General features: G+C 49.6%; 2 protein-coding genes across 4 annotated transcripts in view; one reads left to right on the top strand and one right to left on the bottom strand.

Moving 5' to 3' along the window:
* Window positions 1-15,464, bottom strand: part of SamDC (S-adenosylmethionine decarboxylase) — a 54,044-nt gene extending 38,580 nt beyond the window's left edge. The window contains exon 1 of the mRNA XM_089562734.1: window positions 15,166-15,464. Coding sequence (XP_089418860.1) covers window positions 15,166-15,281 — 116 coding nt within the window. The 5' untranslated portion in view covers window positions 15,282-15,464. The remainder of the gene's footprint in view (window positions 1-15,165) is intronic.
* Window positions 15,465-15,937: 473 nt separating this feature from the next.
* Window positions 15,938-21,127, top strand: part of LOC149325216 (cyclin-dependent kinase 8-like) — a 73,315-nt gene continuing 68,125 nt past the window's right edge. For all 3 annotated transcript variants that reach the window (XM_089562766.1, XM_089562765.1, XM_089562764.1), the window contains exon 1: window positions 15,938-16,083. The gene's annotated coding sequence lies outside the window, so the exon portion shown is untranslated. The remainder of the gene's footprint in view (window positions 16,084-21,127) is intronic.

The following is a 21,127-nucleotide window of genomic DNA, read 5'->3' as shown; positions in this document are numbered from 1 at the left end:
CGAGAGAACGCCGAGCGTCCGTGCATGTCTGCTACAGGGAGGGTGAACTCAAATGGACCCACAGACGCATACACGCCGGAAGTGTGCATGGGTATATACATTCGGAAGTGACGAAGAAAAAAAAAAGTACACTGCCGGCGCGCCCGCCGCTTGCAACCACAGCGCATTTCAAACACTTAAAAGCCTTCCAGTGAAAAGCCATCATCAGACCGACTACACCCACTGCAGGTCAAAAGGCCTCTCCCGTATCTCTCCAATTAAATGCTCCCTGTGCTAACTGGGGCAGGGTATATCCGCGCAGACTTTAATCTCACCCGGACAACTAACTGTCACCCGCTGCTATCCTATAGCCCTCTCTTGGAATCCACTCCGTTGCCCTTAAGGACCAGCGGTTATCTTGCCTTTGCACAACATGCCCTGCCCACTTCTTCCTCTTGATTTCGACTAGGATATCATTAATGCGCGTTTGTTCTCTCATCCACGCCGCCCTCTTCCGATCTCTTAACGTTACACCTATCATATTTCTTTCCATAGCTCGCTGCGTTTTCCTTAACTTAAATGAGTATAGACTATACACACCCAACTTTTGGGTGCAGGTTTTGTTTGTAACGATGCGCAAGACATACGTGGATTACCACGTGGTATTCTATGGCCCGTAAATAATTTATAATCGGAATTTTACGTTCCGGTTTCAACAGCCGACCGATGACAGTTTGGCTATAGGTCATGTGAGGCACGAAAAAACTGCAATGTAATCGCTGCTTCTACATTCGTTGTCATGCCGCGTCTTGAGTAAGGCTGGCTTCAGGACTAGTGAATTAAAACAATGAAGCAGCGATTATATCAATGTTGTTCCATGCCTCACGTGAAGTCAAAACCATAACATGACAAAAAATTTCGATTATAAATTATTTAGCGGTCGTAGGCGACTACCACATGCTGATCTATGGAGAACGAAACGTGGTTTATGGTTTATGGGGTTTAACGTCCCAAAGCGACTGAGGCTATGAGAGACGCCGTAGTGGAGGGCTCCGGAAATTTCGACCACCTGGGGTTCTTTCACGTGCACTGACATCGCACAGTACACGGGCCTCTAGAATTTCTCCTCCAAAGAAATTCCAGCCGCCGCGGCCGGGATCGAACCCGCGTCTTTCGGGTCAGCAGCCGAGCATCATAGCCGCTGAGCCACCGCGGCGGCAGGAGAACGAAACGTGCCACCAAAATTAGGTGTCTATACTCCTTTAAGCTGAACCCTCTTTGTTAGCCTCCACGTTTCTGCCCCATAGGTGAGTACCGGTAGGACACAGCTGTTGTATACTTTTCTCTTGAGGGATATTGGTAAACTACCATTCATGATCTGAGAGAACCTGCCATATGCGCTCCACCCCATTCTTATTCTTCTAGTTATTTCATTTCATTTCATTTATTGGTTTTGTTTGGCCAGTACAGAGACTGCAAACAAGGGAGAGCAAGCTAAAGGCACCTAGTAGCGCCTGACAGAGGCCTGCCCTCCCCATGTAAAAAAAAAAACAAAACAAAGTGGCACTTGGCAATGGTACAAAGTTTCCATAAGTAACAGAAACTAGAAAAGCAGCGGATATATTGACAACGAAACAGAGATCAAGCATGCATAGAGCTAAGCACAACAAACTAAGATCAAAACATAACAAAGACAAAAACTGATTAGGTAGAAACACACCACAACTAGCTATAACAAAAATATTCATGAACAGTTTTCCTAAATCTGACCTCGGACATATTTTGTAGCGACAATTCTGTTAAATATGGATAGGTGTTTAATGTATGAGGAATTATGTGAGTTAGTTTTTGGAACCCATAGTTTGTACGGGATTTTGATGCATGGTATTGAGGGTGCCTAAGACTGTATGCTGTTTGGGCAATTAAATATGTGCTCTCGAAAGTCTGCCAGCTTCCTTTCATAAGGTTTCTGATATAAACAGCAAGCTTCTTGTGGTAAGCCGCCGTGATGGTTAGCAGTCTATGGTTGAGGAAGGAAGGACCCGTGCTCTCACTGTAATGTAAATTATCAATCGCTCGTACAGCTCTTTTTTGTAAAGTAAGTACTTTCACAAGATTGGTTGAGGTAGTCGTTCCCCAGATCAACAAACAATATTGTACATGCGAAAAGACTAGAGAGAAATAAATTTGTAGTTTGAATTTTCGAGGCAGTATTGTGCGAAATTTATTTAGGATACCAACAGAGCGAGCCATTTTAGTGCAAACGTAGTTTACATGATCTGTCCAGAGTAAATGTTCTTCAAAAATGACTCCAAGGAACATTGTAGAGCTGACACGAGTTATAGGAGCTTGTTCGAAGTGAATTTGGAAGTTGTTCGGAACTTCCTTATTTTTGGCTCTAAACAGTATGTACTTTGTTTTCCTGACATTAAGTTCTAACCTATTTGATTTTAACCAAACAGACAATTGGGATAACCAACTATTGGAGGCTGCTTGCAAAATATTACTATCTTGCCCTGAAAAAAATACGTTAGTATCGTCTGCATAGATTATAATGTTGTCTGCTGGACGAAGGTTGACGATATCATTAATATATGATCCGGATCAGCGGTCACACCTCGCCGCTAATTGTGAACTCGGTCCCCTTGCGATATGCTGTTGAACATTACTTTGGCAATTAAAAAAAAAAACTCCGCTTGTCGATGGAATTACAAAACCAGGCCTGTCTGTGTAACTCATTGATCAAGCGTTGCAATTACTCTCATGAGTGACTTAGCAAGGCAATGTCATTAGCAAATCGCATACTGCAAGTTATTCTCCATTAACTCTTATCCCCAACTGGTTTAAATACAGGCATCTGAATGCCTCCTGTAAACAGACGGTGAATAGGATTGGCGAGGCCGTGTCTCCCTGCCTGACACCTGTCGTGCCAAGAGGCAAACCAGCACGTGGCGGCACTGTGGCCGACGTCTAGCCGGATTGCATTAAAGCCCGTCCTAGATAACACACAGCTCCAGCGACACTCGAAGTCAAGTGGCCGCGCCGAGCGCTGTGACGAGGCAGGCACGAGGCAATCGCATGACGCAATCGCTATCGGCAGTACCAGGCATCAGCGGCTGAAGGAGATAGAGGGCGGAAGCGGTTGCCACCGATGCCTCCAGCTGCCGTAACCTACTAGATTATCTGTGGGTGCACGCTCTGCATCGGGTGGGTGAAAAAATGATGGGGAAAAAAAAAGGAAAATGAGGACTGGGGGGGGGGGGGGGGGGGGGGGGGCAGATGCGGAACGGTGGCTACGACTGCAGCGCTCCCTTTCCTGCCAAAGTAGTCGTCTGTGGCTTAGACACCTTAGCCAGAGACTGCACGCGAGCTACATCCGTCGAAGTGCACACTCAGAGGCGAAAGGCGTGCACAACTGGAAGTGTGGCCACGCAGAGACGGAACGGCCCCTGCGAAGGTCGCTGCCCCTTGGCAGGGTAGCCGCGCGGGGAAGCACCACCCCGGACGCTGCTCGGCGGTGGACGCTCATCTCGCGGGTCCAGAGGAATCAATGGGCCCAACGCGATTCCGTTGCCTACGTTCTCGTTCTACTTGAACACAACGGTATGGCGTGCGGGCTTTAACCTGTTCCCAAGCAGCACATGGCCTATGAGAAACGCCGTAGAGGAGGGCACGGAGGTCGGGCTACCGCTCCCACAGTGCCTGCCAGGTGAATACAGCAGCAGCAGCGAGCAATATGGCAGCGCCCAGGGAGTGCCAGGCCCAGGTTAGAAGGGTCTGAAGAACGCCCAGCGGCGAATGCCTTCATAGTCACGACGTCGACAGCATTGGCTGCAGTGCATTTGCCATAGTTTCTGGATGCTTGCCGAGAAGGCAGCCGCGACTCTGAGGCAGTGTTGCCACGACACATAAAAAAATAGATTTTTTCGCGAAAAATTAGAAATCAGTAGATTTTTCATTTCAATTTTTGTACTCAGTTTATGAGCCCACGAATTCAGCGCTTATATTAGTACTCTGCTGTATTGTAGCTTCTAAGAAATAGTACAAAAATTGGCCACGAGATTCTTGGCGATACTTTTGAAAAACCCGGGGATCCAGAGAGCCATTGTCAAGCACGAAGTGAAAAACAGTGAAGCCCTCTGATGGCATATTCAAAGGCGTCAGATATGCGTCAGATGGTAGTTAGTACCTGAAATCTTTAGGGTATAGTATCTTCCAGATAGGGGTTATTGGGAGATCGCTGGGAGAGGCCTAAGTGCTGCAGTGGACATAAATATAACCTCGACGGGTGAATCACTAAATTATTAGTACTAACATATAGAGAACTCAAGACAAACAGATATTACTTATCCGGTGAGCTCGTAATGAAGCGCGCACGCTGAACTTAATGAGTGACCTGCCACACGCGGCATGTACTGCGCCATTGGTTCTGGTTCGATAGTTTTGGTTTCATAGTTGTGGGGTACGGTAGTGCACCCACTTTCACAAATTCACCGCCTCACCTGTTGCCCACTTTGCTCAAAGACAGAGGTAGCGCCACGTTTGAGAGTCTGGAAACGCAAGAATGTATGTTTTAACCATGGAGGAAGGAAAGAATGATGTTAACCTCGGAGCCAACCGCATTTTTACTGAAAAAGTCATGGAGTTAATATAACCAACTGCAAAAAGTAGCAGCTTTTGCTTTCGTTTCAGTAGAAAAGCAAGAAAATCAGTAGATTCTAACGCTTTATCACTGAATCAGCAGAAAATTTTAAAAATCAGTAGATCTACTGATAAATCAGCAGCCGTGGCATCACTGCTCTGAGGCCTCGCTCTGGGCATCGCCACGCGTCGCGCTGGTGTGGCCTGGGGGTGGGATCCGCATGCATCACGCGACATTGCGGCGCAGATGAGCGCGGCGCTTTCCTGGGAAGCGAAGAATGAAGGCGCTGCGGGCGGAAAGCCCGGCGCAGCTGCACACGCCTTGACGAGCGCGGCCTGATGACTGGGAAAACCGACTCGGAAATGGGCCGAGCCGCCCCCGGCGCCTGTCTAATACGAGCGCGTGATGAGTCGATTCGGTAACATTTCCCTGTCGCCCCTTTTTTTCTTTCCTTCCTCAATGGTGCGGGCGCACGCGAATGGCTCACCGGAGGCCTACAATCGGGGCGGCGAGCAAGGACGTGTATATAGCACTGTACGCCCGACAGGTGCCTCCACCGTCGGCGCTGCGTTCAGCGCCACCAGTGGCTATAGTTTCGGGTTCACAGTGGGACAGCGCCCCATTGAAATACATCGAAAGAAAAGTTTCCACAGCAATTGTACAATTTCACGCAGCACCGATGATGCCGTTCCTTCGCGAACAAAAGCCGAGTACAGCACAGAACCGATTGTGAGAGTGAAGCTTCGTTCCAGAGGAGATATATTTAAAATACCTCGATACGGGCGCCTGGGCGTCGCCTCCAGCTGGAAGCACCTGACAGGAGCGCGATCCACAGAAAAACATTTTCGAACAGTTTACCCCGTTTAATGATGCCCTCATGAAGGCAGCCGTTCGTGAACAATCGGCGAGCACTTTGAAGAGCCCTAATCAAGCATGCAACGTCATTTCCAAAATTTCCAAAAATTTCCAAAACTTTATTTTATTTTACAAATGTGCATACAGTCTTTAGGATGAGCCACAGGCCAAAAGCTAAAGAAAGCATGTTTTCAAAACGTCACCATAAATGAGTGGTGAGAAGCCGGACATACCTCAACAGGCGCTCTGTCAGCCGGTGTTTTTCCGAACTACGCAAGCTGCTCGTGGAGCCCGACGACCTGCCAGGTCCGCTACACTCGCTCACTAATACAGTCGTGGAATACAGCTCTAGGTGAATGATGGCAGTTCTCAAACGGCATGATAAGCGAACGAAAGCAGACTGCACCGTAGCAGACTGCACCGTAGCAGACTGCACCGTAGCAGACTGCACCGTAGCAGACTGCACCGTAGCAGACTGCACCGTAGCAGACTGCACCGTAGCAGACTGCACCGTAGCAGACTGCACCGTAGCAGACTGCACCGTAGCAGACTGCACCGTAGCAGACTGCACCGTAGCAGACTGCACCGTAGCAGACTGCACCGTAGCAGACTGCACCGTAGCAGACTGCACCGTAGCAGACTGCACCGTAGCAGACTGCACCGTAGCAGACGACACCCACGGCCAGCGGGCGCATCCAGGTGCCCTTTTGCCAAAAGCAACCGAGCAGCAGGGGTTTGCTTCTCAACCGTATAACGGAGCCTTGACGGCACCCCTAAAGACCGACAGGTGCGAAAACGCGAAGTTAACGGTTCACCTTACAGCAATAAGTGCTTCGCAACGCGGCTAAGAAACAAACCATCGTTGCCTGATTACATTTCTGGCATAGACGGCACATATACACGCAGCGGGATTTTGGCCGGTCAATGGCCCAACAAGCTTTTCCGAAGTGGAAACTTTTTTTTTTATGGAAAGAAATTGTGCAGTATCATTGCGCAGTATCTGCCTCACATATAATGGTGGACACCTCAACCGCGCCGTAAGGGATGCAAGGAAAGTGGGAGTGAAAGAAGAAAGAGTGTCTCCGGAATAATTTAGACCACATGGGTATCTTCAATGTGCACTGACATCGCACAGCACACGGCGCCTTTTGCGTTTCCGGGTAGACTCCGGCTCGGTAGACGAGCGCCTTAACCACTCAGCCACCGAAACTTGATTAAATGCGAATGTAGTCACGTCCACGACACGAGGAAACTTATGCTGAAGATGGGAGTGTTTGGCTTCTCCCAGTCTGGGCAGCTACGCCCCTGCTGCCCAGACCGGGAGGAGTTAAACACTTCAGGACGAAGGGACCCGCCGAGCGGTGGGCACGGCGTTCGACTGCCGAGCGTAAGGACGCGCGGGATGAATCCCCAGCCGCACTGCGCTGCAGGCGAAAAGCAAAAGGCGCCCGTGTTCCGTGCGACGGGTGTCGAATTACGTCCGGAGCCCTACACTATCCCTCACAGCCCACGGGCATACGCTTCGGGACAGCGAGAAGGGAAATAAGGGAAGGTAATGACGGCGTTATGTACCGTCGGGGACAAAAGTCTCCGGACTACGTGTTCCTCAAACGAAGATTATAGCTCTACTATCAGACAGCAGCTGGATACCGCACTTGTGGAGATGAAAGAACAAAAAATTAACTTTTACCTCCACAACTGTGGTTTCCAGCCGCCGACTAATAGCAGAGCTATAGGCTTCATTAAAGGAACATGTGGTCCGGAGACTTTTGTCCCCGACTACTATCGGGGACTCGACGTGGCTAAAGCCCCTCGTTGTGCGCTGCTCCCGCGCCCGCCGCGTGCACTTTACCACTTTTGTCCCCGATAGTGCGTTCTGTGCTTGAACTCCGCCTAACTGGGAGCTGTATCACGCAAAAAGAAGGTGAACTCGAGGATGCCTGCTAGTTATGTGTAAGTGACGGGTACAGTTTAAGGAAGCCTGTGCACTTTTTCAATGTTCGGTTATTCGCTACGACGTCCGCCGCTGACGCTGGATTTGTCCTGGGGATGGAAGGCGCCCGGATGTCAATTTCGAGACCCAGCTGATGAAAACTCGCTGCCTTCAACGCCCCCATCCAGCACTGGGTGTCCGATCTCGAAATGGAGGAAGGAAATAACGATTTCGGCTACGGGACTAATGAGAATGTCGTATGCGGGGCTCCAGTCTGCGCTGCAGATTACGCATGGCTCTGAGGAGTTCCTAGAGGCGTAAGCGCACAAGTCTGACGCACGCGACACCTGGGAGCCGATCAGAGCGGCTACAAGGCGCCCTTGTTTCAACGCATGCAGATGGATCGGCCCATCGCGACCACCGGCAGTAGGAAGCCCACACAGCTTATCGGCAGCCAGGCAGAACAAATCGCTCACGGAGTAGCCGGGGAAGCAATCGCACGGACATAGTGTAGAGAGTGCTGACGCGTAGACCTCCATACAATACGCCGATAAGGCGGAATTTGTTCAAGATTAGACTGCCAAGTGGCTGGCGACGGAGATAAGCCCTACAATTGCCAGGCAGCGCCTATATCGACTCGGCAGCAGCTATACGAAGACCACTTACACCAGCGGGACGCAATGAATTCGATAGGACGAGGCGCGCACAGTCGCCACGTGCCACGGATGTCGAACCAGAAGACGTGTCAATTAAAACCGCGGCGACCCAACTGTCCTGGATAAATCCGAACCACCAAAGATATACTGGCAACAGGCAACAGAACTGAAAGTGACCCATTATATCCCCAAATCATGTTAACCTTGACCACCCTGCATCACTCGAATGAGACTGAGGAGGATAACCAGAGGAAGCCATTAGTAAACTCTTGGGCAAGTTGGTTGCTTAGCTTAGACATAACTGCAGCGCGAACAAAACAACCACATAGGGAAAGAACACACTCATGACACGGTTCGTGTCTTGAGTGTGTTCTTTCCCTATGTGGTTGTTTTGTTCACGCTGCAGTTATGCCTAAGCAGAGGAAGCCAGCCGAGATTTTTTTTTTCTTTTCTGAACTTTGAGTCATGGTACAAACAGTTAAAACTGAAGTGACGAAGTATGGTAACCGCTGATTGAACAAGCCTGCGCACGAAAATCAATCAAGGGCGATAAGTAGAGTGGAACGGAAATGGAACGGAACCGCCGTACGATCCCGGCCTTGGCCACCGGGTGTCGACGGGTCCGTCCTCGTCTCTTGCCGACTTGCACAACGGAAATGAAGTATCAGCAGTGACGAAGGGCGATATGAATAAATTGAATGGTCTGATATAGCGGCCTTATCCCGGCCCGATAGCCGCCGATCGAGGCAGCGATCCATTCCGCTAATCCAGAACGAACTTGAAAGGGACTGCAAGAGCGGGGAGCCCGATCGCGTTGCTGCCACGTCACAGCATATCTGCCCACGACAGTCCGTCAGCCGGCCACGGAACCAATTGCTCAATTGCTGAAGGACCTTGAACAGCTAGGGTTGCTTACTGCCGCGTGCTATTCTGAGCAGCGGATTTTTTTTCCTTTTTTTCTTGCGCAACCATTTCCCTGTTACAAGCGCATCAGGAAAACGACTTCGGCTGCACAATCGAGGGGCTCGCAGCGCGGGTAAAGTGCGTTTCAATCGAACGGGCAGGGCTGGGCATAAGGGCGACGCAGAGCTGCGGAGTCACCACTTCGCACTACCGAGATAATTTTATTTGCTTCCGTTGTCCTTGGCGTACTAAGCTTTCCCGATCAGTCCAGTCTCTTGAAGAAAGGGACCGGTGGACCGCAGAGTCCCCGCAAATGCCGCGCTGCAGAGCACGGAATGAGCGCTTTTCTCCTGAAAAGTGTTTCTCTAAGTCGGATACCTTGATGCGCAGCAGGCATGAGATAGTATCCATCCAGATGACGACGGAGGAACAGTCACACTCCCCGAGGCCTTAGGGTTTAGAGATAACTATGGCCATGTGAAGGAATCTGCAATGGAAGTTTGCAAAGAGCGATAGGAAGACTGGTGGCTTAAAAGCAGAGAGGTGACATAAGGTCAGAAGTGTAGGATTCGAAAGGCGTTTAAAGAAAGTAGTTTGGTTTATGGGGTTTAACGTCCCAAAGCGACTCAGGCTATGAGAGACGCCAGTGGAGGGCTCCGGAAATTTCGACCACCTGGGGTTCTTTAACGTGCACTGACATCACACAGCACACGGGCCTCTAGAATTTCGCCTTCATCGAAATTCGGCCGCCGCGGCCGGGATCGAACCCGCGTTTTTCGGGTCAGCAGCCGAGCACCATAACCACTGAGCCACCGCGGCGGCTAAAGAAAGTGAATTTATGGACAGATTAATAACATCGTTAAGGAAACAAAAGCCGGGTACGGTGTGGCAACTGCCAGCAATCCCGCTTCAAAGGGGACGCTCGTATCTTCCATTCATCCACCCTACTCTCCGGTAAGCTGTAAGCTTTCTAGTGCAACCCCTTTCGGTTCCGCGGCAGTTCTGCTACGCTTCACACACGCACTACGATGGGAGTCTTGCGGCGAGCAGGGATTCGCCAACAGCGTGTCCAGTCAATCCAGACGCGACCCCTGATCGATGAAGGCCATGCACGTCGACCGCACGAATCCGACAACGAGCTAAAGCCGGGAAACTGCGCAACAGAGTCTGCCCGGGGAGCGGTGCCGCACGAGCGACATCCGACACGGCGGCCGGGTGACGCCGGACTGCGTCTCAAACCACCGCCGGTGTAAACAGACCGCGACATCCTGCGCTGCCATCGGACCCCGAAGGTAGAAGGCGCTGAAGCCGGTCCAGGAATAGAGGGGACTGCGCAGCGATGACTCGCTTGGCGGTGCGCGCGTTAGCGCCAGGCCACGGTGCGCGGAGCAGGCTGCACGAAGTTCAAGCTGACGCAAGCGTTTACGCTTTTTAATGGCGGTCGCCCGCGAAGGGAACGGAGCTCGTTGGTTGGTTGGTTTATGGGGTTTAACGACCCAAAGCGACTGAGGCTATGAGAGACGCCGTAGTGGAGGGCTCCGGGAATTTCAACCACCTGGGGTTCTTTAACGTGCACTGACATCGCACAGCACACGGGCCTCGAATTTCTCCTCCAAAGAAATTCAACCGCCCCGACCGGGATCGAACCCGCGTCTTTCGGGCCAGCAACCGAGCACCATAGCCACTGAGCCACCGCGGCGGCGGAACGGAGCACGTGTCGCTCAAGCTAAACCTGAAGTGCAGGAAGGGAGGGTTTTGGGCGGCATACTTGATACCGGCGGGGATACTTTTACTCTACCGGCGCGGATGGAAGAGAGGTGCACCTCAGCTCCCACTAACGCTTAACAAGGTGTGTCAAAGAAGGTGCCAGCCCGCGAGGAGACTGTAGTCGGATACAACTTAAGAAGGCAGCGGCTTTTCCCCGTCAAAGGATCCGCCCAAACAACCACAGATATCCGTCGGACGTACGAGCTAGATCCGAACGTCCTTTGCCGAGATCGGACGTCCATCGGACGTACGAACACAATCCGATTTCGGATATCCGTATTCGTACATCCGCTGGACGTACGGACAGTGTCCACTTTTGTATATCCGCATGAGAGACGAGGTGTACGTCCGAAGGATGTAAGGCCGAGTATTTTCCCAGGCCATGAGTATGGACGTTTTTTATTTTACAGAAAATTCGCGTATTTCGTGTATGTATACTGTTTTATTTGCATCAGTTGGAGGGTTTGACGCGAAGATGTTTGTAAATTTATGCGATTCCACTCCTACCTGCAGTGCAAGAGCCGCCAACGAGCTAAATTTATCTAAGAGGAAAAGCAGGTGTTGCAGAATTTTGCAAGAACTCAATAACTAGTTTTATATTTATAAAACCTCCAAATTAGTGGAGTTGTGCGACATGTCCACCGTTTTGCTAGCTAAACTTGCCATTGAAACCACCCGTAAGCATGGAGGAAAAAAAACTAAGGAGGGAGCGTGACGTCACGCGGCCAGCGTTCGCAAGCCGAGTTGTTTTGAAGTCGTTTTCTCCCTCAGTTTTTCGCTCTCCGAGGCAGTCCTTTATCTTTTGATTCTGGTAGGTTTTAGTGCGCGCGTATGCGCGACCCGCGGCGCGGGCGTCTACAGCAAGGAAGTTGATCTACAGTTAGTCTGCCGCGCTAATCGGCGCATGCGCGCGCTCAGCGGGGCTAGACTTTACCGCACGCTATCACGTGGTGCGATCACGGGGGGGGGGGACACACTCTTTTTTTTTGCTATATCTTTACTTGTTTAGACTAGGCTTCAAGGTTGTCGCCGGACGCTCCCTCCTTAGTTTTTTCCCTCCATGCCCGTAAGTATCAAAACTCCCGCGCATTCTGCTATCACCATCATCATAGATGTCAGTTCGCGGTCAGTCCAATCCAATCCATCAGTACGGCTCCGTAGCGCTGTTGATTTGTCGCGTAGTGTTGTCGCGCAGAGCGTTATAGCTCTGTTATTATAATGTGTGGCTTTGTTCGGTCTGTGGACGAAAGTAGTATGTAACTTAAGCAATTCGAAAGATACGGGAAGCTCCCGAAGCTCTTCTGGAACACCGGAATCCCGTACTGCGTCGACCTTGGTTTAAAGAAGGCTTAGTGCACATGTGATTGCCTACGAAGGTATGCATCCAGTACACTTCTTGGAACTTGCTTCTAGGACAATGCAGCATGCATGCTCATATAACATTCGTTCACAGGACAGTGGGAGCAGTAAGCGCGAGGAGATGGCTTCCACAAGTGTGTGCTGTTCTCACACTTTCGGGAGCCCTCGACTCGCGCGGCTAATTCCCACTCCTCTTCAAAGTTGCGGGACGGAGTATTTTCGCATCTTGTTAATATTTAAGGCATCGCTAGGTTCTCTGTGCCTATATAAAGAGTGACAACGCGCGAAAGGCAGACCATAGCAAGCACGTGTAGTTCGCAGTGGTTCGCAACGGACGCTTTGCGGCTTTCTGTGCACAGTCGCGTACAGTGCTGCGCAGGTTAGTGCGCTAAGGCCCATGAGAATAAATAAAGAACATATACATTGTCAAATATGGTGTGGAAAAGTGAGAGCTGTTATTGCCTTATATTTATTGAGGTGTTTGTTAAAGTGCATTGTCTGTTATACTTGCAGCATTAAACACTTCTATTAATTGGTTCCAATGTTTTTACTTGGGCTGCTGCATTGTGCCATTTGTTTTACATGACTGATGTTTGCCGCGTTCTTTTTATTTCAGAAATACTGTGGGTGGGAAGATTACGGATGTGTGTCCCAAACTTACCACATTTGAAGAGCCACATTTAAGAAATTTTCCGAATATAACCCATTGCTCTGCTGATGTATCAACCACAATAAAATATGCCTGCTATGCATCAAACTGTTTTTTGTTTTATTGCATCGCGCGGAGTGAAAAAAGCACGCATGCACCATGAATATTCGAGAAAGATCCGCCAATGGACGTACTCAACTGGACGTCCGTCGGCCGGCGAACCGTATACCTTTGGCCACCTTTCGGACGGCCGACGGACGTCTACCGGCTGTTTGCGGATGTTCAGCGGACGTACAGAACATCCGAAACAGACCTCTGTCGGCCGTCCGAAGGATATCGGTGGTTGCTTGGGCGCTTCCATCCAATGGCGTCGGCCAATTCTCATGACCCTGGTAGGGTGACAATGCAGGGAGCGGTGCCACAATGAAAAGAGGTTTATCCGCGACTATGGAGGGAGGGGACTACCATCTTTTCTCTACCACTCCCTGCTTTGTCACACCAGCAGGGTCATGAGAATCAGGTGACGCCATTGGCTAGAAGGGGGTCCTTTGACGGGGAAAAGCCGCTGACAACAGGAAAAAAGGGACGAGTACGTAAAGCTATACCTGTGTGTGGTAGCTGTTACCCCGTTTCCACAAGAATATATGCGTCCACGAGGAGGCGTGGTATCTGTATGAACCGATCGGCATTCGGCCCCCAACAACCCCTCGCTTATTGGCTCCCAGACAGCTTTCGCAGCCGTCTGGACGGCAGACGCATATCGAATTCTGCAAAACACTATGCGCGTATGGGAGGGCAACGGCTAGGAAGCACAACTAAAAGCAGCGCGCGACCGAGGGCAGTGCACCTGCAGACTGCTCGGGGACCGCCCTTCGCAGCAGACGACCAAGCGGGGGACCGGTCGGCGTCACCGAGTTTCCAGAAGACGCCGGCGTGAAGATGCCACCTCGCGTAATGACGCGCGTCTCAGACGGCCGAGGGGGAAAAAAGGCCGGGGAACGTCCACGCCCCAGACGCCGAGAAACAAACAAGCCCGAGCAAGCAAACACGCACTCCAGACGAGGGGGAAGAAGCCAGTCCCACGCGCCGCACAGGACTCGCATCTATTACCCGGTCCACTTACGTGTCTGGGAAAATTAACCTGTGCACTGAAAACTACGCGAAACGACGCAGCATTGATGTAATGCGCACTTGGGTCCAGTTTTCGCCAGACTTCTTTAGTGCAGGCATCGCTAGCTACAATGGAGCACGCCGCGGGCACTAACGCGCCGACCCATTGTCCAAGATACATACACGGTGTGACAGCACAGTACAATATATCTCGACAAAGTCAACAGCGACACAGACAATGACGAACTTATGCTGCTTGTCCCATGTGAACGTGTTTTGCACTTGGCGTCGTCTGCTAGCACAGGAAATAAAGTGAAAATCCCAGCCGCCGCGCAAGACCGGTCAAGCACGACGTCACTGGCGGTACGGTCGCCGATTGGCGACGATGTAACGAAGTGGATCGCGAATCCCGGCGCACGGCGAACAGTTCGATTTTGGCTTTTGTCGGCACGAGAACAGCGGCGTGATGACCGAGTGCGATCTATCTACCATATCTGAAGTATTTATTTTTCCCGAAGCGTGCACAAGGCCGAGTGGCCCGCGCAGAGTGCACTTGGCGCTGATAAGAGCACTGTACAGCCAGTGGACATCTCGGAACAGGCGAAATGATCGTGCACGTGTCTGCAGTGCGCGCGCTACAATCGCGGACGGCCGGCGCCCACTGGTCACGGTTTTATTAATTAGGTTACGATTAGGAAAACGCATAGAGCACAAATGGTTCGCAAGCACAGCACGCCGAAGGCTAAATCGATTCGTCGCTCGTACCACAAGCGCGCATGTCCACGAGAGAATCAGGCACCGTACTCCGCACCCGCGGACGAAAGTAAAATAAGCCCTCAGGATATGAGCGAAATTCTGAAGGAACCATGCACCGAGTGATAAGTTCCGATGATTCAGAAACGCAGTCAGCACGGCTGCAGAGCTTACACTCGTCGGTGTAACGCACGAAAGACATTCACAGAGCGTTTCGAACTGCGCTAGCTTCTGCAGAAAAGCGGTGCTATATACACAAATTATGCAACTCATTTTCACGCACGCAACCCAAAATATGGGAGGCCAATAATAATGTTGTCCCCGGTAGGCGCACAGCACGAAGAGCGCGCAGGATATCGCCCGGCTCGACCCGGCGCGGAGGCGCATATAGGCCTATGCGGACAAACTGCGGCCACTCTGAATAATGCACATTTCACGCGATCACCATTTCGCTCCTCGGGTACAGGCGAAAGACGCGTGCGGCACAATCCCCGTAGCCGGCTCAATAAAAACATACGGGCTGAAAAATATGAGAACGAAGACCGAAGATGGGTCTCACCTAGCGATCTTGCGGAGGTCGCAGTTCTCATCTTTGCCGTCGCGGCGACTGAACCACACCTCTAGTAATTTCTCAGTTCCTTCGAAAAAGTCAGAGTAATTGTTCTGCACGTCCATGTCGACAGCTTGAAGCGGGCGACGGGCTCACGGCAAGGGAACACGTTGCCGCCGAGGGCGCAGATTCGAACGAGCGGTGGAACGACGGTGATCCAGCACAACGCTGCCCCTATGCAATCCGAGCGGTCCGAGCGCGCAAGCTCGAATGCTGGCTGTGTGTGCCGAGGGGGCGGTAGCGGGCAAAGATGAACGGGAGCAGACGGCTGATAGCCGGAAGTTGTTCTATGATAACTTAACGTCACTTCCTAAGACAAAACACGGCGCCATCTACGCCATTCAAAACAGTAGGCAACAAAAACTCTGCCTGCACTAGAAAAAAAAAAAATATATATATATAGGTCAGCTGCATTATTTGATCTAAATAGAGGATACACAATCGCAAATTTTTTAACCGAAGCTTGGCTTGGAAAAATTAAGTTTACTCGGTTTCGGAGCGAGAGCCGACCCTCAATAAAACTACAAGATATTTGCTTGGGTCAAAAATTTCGCTATTTAACTACTGGTTTTCAAAAAATAAATTCGAACTAAAACCTAAACCTAAATTACATGCCAATGTGCTTGGCTAAACGCTCTGGTAAAACACAAAGCACAGCTGACGCCCTCTATGCTAGCCGTGTCCGAAGCTGTCATTAGCGCCGTAAACTGTTCCCGCAAAAATCCGGCGGCGGCCGCGGGCGGCCGTGAGCTTGATCCGTGATGCGTTTTTCGCTGGTGCATCAATAAAAGGCATTTTGTGATTCTGCTTAGTACAGCACCTTCGCACATCTAGCGCTGTTGAGGAGGCGCATCAACGTTTCCCGAGGTGAGCGATCGTTAAGTTATTCGCTGCAAAACGGTGTTAGGCCGCGAAAAAAATAGTCGGCGTCGTACATGCCGAACCGCATTGACAGATGAACGCGTCGTGTTCGCGGGACTGAGCGTCGTACATAAGCGGAATTCACGCTCAGGTAGTCGTTAGTTGATTTTATGTGCATACTCTCGACACATTTAAAACCCGAAAGCCGGCTTCTGTGCATAGCTTCGAGCTCTGCGTAGCTTCAAATGCCCTTTGCCAATGGCTGTCGGTTTCTTTCCTCTCCGAGGGTGAGTGAAGAAACCTATGATTTTCGGGCTACCCTGCAGTCATTGTGTCCTGTACGTAATTCGCGTAACATGTGCGCCACTAGCTGGTCGGGTCTTGAAACCTGTCGACCTTTGGATGGAGAAGGTGTAACGGGGCGCTGCCAATTAGGGTTGTTGGGAGGTGACGCGCAGGGACGCGTCGTCTTTGCAGCAGTCCGCCGTAAAGTCACTGGATAAAATTATCCACTAACTCTAGTCCGCTGGTGACACGCGCGAGGCGTGTGGCGGGAGCTGGCGTTGGAAAAAGAGGAAACATGGCAAACATAGTTCGATGTAACAGAAATGCGATATATCCGAACGGAAAGCTTGGTGAGATAAAGCAAGCTGCTGTGCTGACATTAGTCCTTGCCAAATAAGCACCTGCGCGAGGAGTGCCGAGCGAAATAGTCCGTCGATTTGTTTATTTCGTTGCGCGGACTCGAACGCGACCCTTCACTTGATGCCACTGACAGAGGATAAGCGGCTCGGTCGTGCTCTTGATTCGAGCCTAGAACATTAAAGGGATAGTGAGGAGAGCTCTGTCAATATTTTTTTTACAGCAAAATCCGATAGTTTGGCATTTCATGGCTTTGTTGCCACTTGGCCGGCAGCGAAAGATGCATTTATTTCTAAGAAATTTGGATTCGAAGTTGAAAAAGTTTTTCCCGCCGCTCTGATTCAAACTTGGGATTCTCCTATGACGACACAGGACTAAGTGACGCGAAACGTGATGTGCACATGACGTAACGCAGACTCCCTGATTTCTGACGGCCAGCAGTGCGGCCTGGCAGCAGCCGAAAAGAAAGCTACCGCCGGCCGCACGTTGAAGGCATCTATTGGCTATTGCGGCCGTCGCTACCGTCGCTTCGTTTACGTTTGCACCGGCGTTTTGCCAGCATTACGATGGATCTCGTTCTCGAAGTCGTCAACGAAGTTCTAGCAAATAGACACCTTTAGCATACCGTGTACCTTGTTACCGCTAGCGGAATACCGGGAGCCCGCCTACCGCCGGAAAACAAGCGCTGATTTGTCCCGATGCTTCAGGAGCGCGCGTAGCAGCCGGGCACGTGGCGCCATCTGGCGACGTCAAGGAGATTTGCGCATGCATTGGCTGCGCCTCAGTGATGCATGGTTTCTCGGTTCCTGGTGTTGCTAGAACCATTGGTTCTAGCAACACTGCTTTGTCCTATGACGTCACCACGCTTGTACTTGCGAGTTTGGCCTGTGGCGGCGATACCTGTATTTTGGTTCTTGCGCTTTTCTACGTTACAAGAGCTTTGTTGTCAGTACGAGTGGTGTTTCTGTAATCAGGAGCTGGTATTCTGTCGATACAAGCCAGCTTCAATTTCTCCTCAGTGTCCCTTTAAGCACTGTAGTGCACCGACTTGAAGGCCCAGTCTGTTTTGCCTTATTGCCCTTTTAGTAAGTGTGCACTGGGGTCACTAAGCCTCTGTCATCCACTCTAGGCACGCAAAAATCGTTTGGTTTGCTGGCATTTGCAGCATCATTGAAAAGTTGCCTGAATCACTTGTCAGTATTGGGCATCGAGAAGTGCCTATGGTTTGAAAATATCAACTTCTGAAACAAAGAAGAAGAGCTAAGTTGACAAGTTGGTGTGGCTCCAATATATGTAACAGTGCGCAGAATAGTGTGGTGACATAAGCTACACAGCACTGTTTTGTACTTAGTCATTTATCCACATTTGCATGTGTTCTTATGCTGTGGGACTAACTTTGGGTGCGGCTTTACGGAAATAAATTTGTGGGATGCTTTTATTACAGAGTGCAGCTCGAAAACTGTTAGGCACGCAGCAGAAGTTGCGACTGACTTTGGTTGTAGCATTTAAATATCGAACAAATTAACTGGATGTGTGGGTGACTAAATGACTGATATTATAACTAGGGCATGAAAGTGAGAAGGAACTCGCAGTTTCACATGCGTAGAAGTCCTAACTTGGATGCTCAGAATATTTTTTGAGTTGCTAATCAGAGTGCAGCAGACTTAAATCACTTACAAAAATTAGCCTTCAGCTATTACAGTTATAACCGCTACTACTACTTGATTACAGTTAACATGTATTAGAACTGTACCGAGCTAAAAAAAATGGGACAAGGCAGAAGTACAGCATGAGCGCATGGATGAAATGCAACTTGCAACGAGCCCATTTCAAGCTTTATTGATTACTGTGTAAGAAAGAGAGTTGGTGTTTGCTGTCCCAGCGGCTAGCACCGCCCTCCTCCAGCTCGGGGCAGTCTACAAAACTGCTGAGTAAATACCAAGGCCGCTATCGCGTTGTTCAGCAGACATGATCGAGCCCATCACGCCTTCGTCTGATAATCGCCGCCGCAGCCGTGAAATTGTGCACCTAGACCGCCTGAAGCCCTACTACGACCCAGCTCTCGTTTCGTGCCCTTAGGCCGCCAGGATGGCGCCTTTTCACCCCGGGGGTATTGTAAGAAAGAGAGTTGGGGTTTGCTGTCCCAGCGGCTAGCGCCGACCAAGGAGAGGAAGAGGACAGAAGACGAAGCTGACGAAGCTCGGGTGTGCGCTTGCGAACGCTGGCCTGCTGAGCAGCACCGCTTGAACAAAGACCGGCCGTCCACACTAATTGTGCGAGTCGTCCCATTACAACTGTATTATTTACTCGACTTATTCTTTTGCTGAGGTCCTTATATATGCCAATATTTGACTTTATTTCTTACGTTTCTACACAATTAACATTCACCTTGTAACTGGTTGATAGATGAGGCTTATCTATTTTACATGGCTTGTAGCCCAGCAGAAACTTTTCTTAGTTTGGATTCTAAAATTGGAAAAATCATCAGAGCCTAAAGAGGAGGGGGAAAAAAGGAAAGGACAGGTTGCTTTAGCAGCAAAACATGTTAGTTTCCAGCTGTTTGTTGTCATTGAATTGCATTTAGTATGATCAATTAGTGTGCACAGCGCTGTTGCATTTCTGGCATGGTCTGCTTCGGTAAAGCATGTGTGTTTTCAATTCCAAAATTGCACTGTGCTAGAAGCTGCCCAATGCATGATGGCTGTTTTTATGTAGGGTTGGAAGCTGAGAGCGACCAGAAGAGGCCATATAGTGTCGCTGGAGAGTAAAAAACTTGGGTGTTTGATTTTCACTGCATTTTGCTGGTTTGGGTGGGTGAGCGAAGCTTCTCAGCTTTGCAGAAAGAACATAGATGAACAAGGCAGCACAGACTGTGTCTATCCTGGGTAGAGATGTGAAGGCCTGAAAAAAACACTGCAATTTTGGAAAAAAAAACGTTTTTTTTTTCGTTTTTTTTTTCAGATGAGGAAAGATGGAAAGAAACATAGAAAATTTCACAATGCAATTTCAAGATTTTATGATTGCTTGTTTTTAGTTTAGGTTTTTGTTTTTGCTTTGAAAACCATTACAGTGTGCATCGTTGAACTATTGGAGAGCAGTCGTCATCGCTGTTGCCAGGTGGTGCTTTTAAATTGTTCGTGCTGCGAGTACGCGGGTTGAAGGCCAGGTCACATATAAGATCCATGTTTGACTTAAAAACATACTAATACTTGAACTCACGGCTAAAGTAGAACAAAATGGCTGCAAATTCTACAGCGCTACACACATGGCATAAATAACATAGGCTGCTGTGCACGTAAGCGGTTTTAGCCAAATACAAGCCTAGCTTGTTGATTTCCAACACAGCAGAGTACAGGACATCTGCAGGAATTTGGTCCAGGACAGGGGTCTTCAGCGAAGCACGTGGCCCCATCTAGCTGGTGGCAAGACCTTTGCACCAACCAGCCGCTAACTCGTCTGGCTTGCCGACTGCTGCAGATACCACCATCATCCGCCAGCTGCGGACGAAACTGGTCCCGTTTCGGAAACGTCCATACAAGTATTCGTGACAGGCTTTCAGGGGAACGCGTTCAAAAGCTTGTGTATGTGCTAGTATGTGCAGTCGAACCTAGCTGTGGACGCAGCTTCAATCCATGCTGCTGCGCGTAGTGCCGCATCCAGCTACAGTGACTCTGAGTCCCATATGGAGTGACTTATAGATAAGTTTTCATGTTCCTTTCTTGGTGCAATAGAACAAGAAGTTCGTTCCATGAATATGATATTTATATTTCCATATTCACCTGAAGTGCAAATCATTATTTATCTTCTCTGTGCAATAGAACAAGAAGTTCGTTTCACAATATGACATCTATAACTGCATATTCGACTGAACTTCGGAGCATTATTATTGATCGTTGTGCTGTTGCAAATAAATCTGTTTTGATCGTGTTTTGCAAAATTTCCAATTTTTCATGAAAAAAAACGGTTTTTTTTCATGCATTCAAAATTTCTTGAAATTTTACATCTCTAATCCTGGGTGCTCAGTGGCTGTTGGAGATGCCACTTATAGTGGTCTGCCAATTGTGGCATACGAGGGAATTTGTGCATCTCAGTTCAGTTCACCTTTATTTTCAACATTTCACAATGCAACAGCTTGACGAGGCCTGGAAGCCGGCGGCAGGCTGCAGTGACAGCAGTACAAAAAAAAAAAATCTATACAAGATATCAATTGCTATCTCATTTTATCACAGTCACATTTTATCACAAATTTACAAAAATAAAAGGTGAGGTAAATGAATCAAAAAAGATATTGAGATGTTGTACAAAGGCTAGGGTTAACAAGCACATGATTCTGCAAAAAAAGCGATAATTGCACATATGGGAGGTTAAACTACCATGTGTACGTTTTTATTGTACGCGTTACCGTTTT

Source organism: Amblyomma mixtum, chromosome 10, assembly GCF_055824585.1.
Source record: "Amblyomma mixtum isolate Tamu chromosome 10, ASM5582458v1, whole genome shotgun sequence".
Classification (NCBI taxonomy): Eukaryota; Metazoa; Arthropoda; class Arachnida; order Ixodida; family Ixodidae; genus Amblyomma; species Amblyomma mixtum.
Note: the sequence above shows the minus strand (reverse complement) of the source record. Positions and strands in the feature narration are given on the sequence as shown.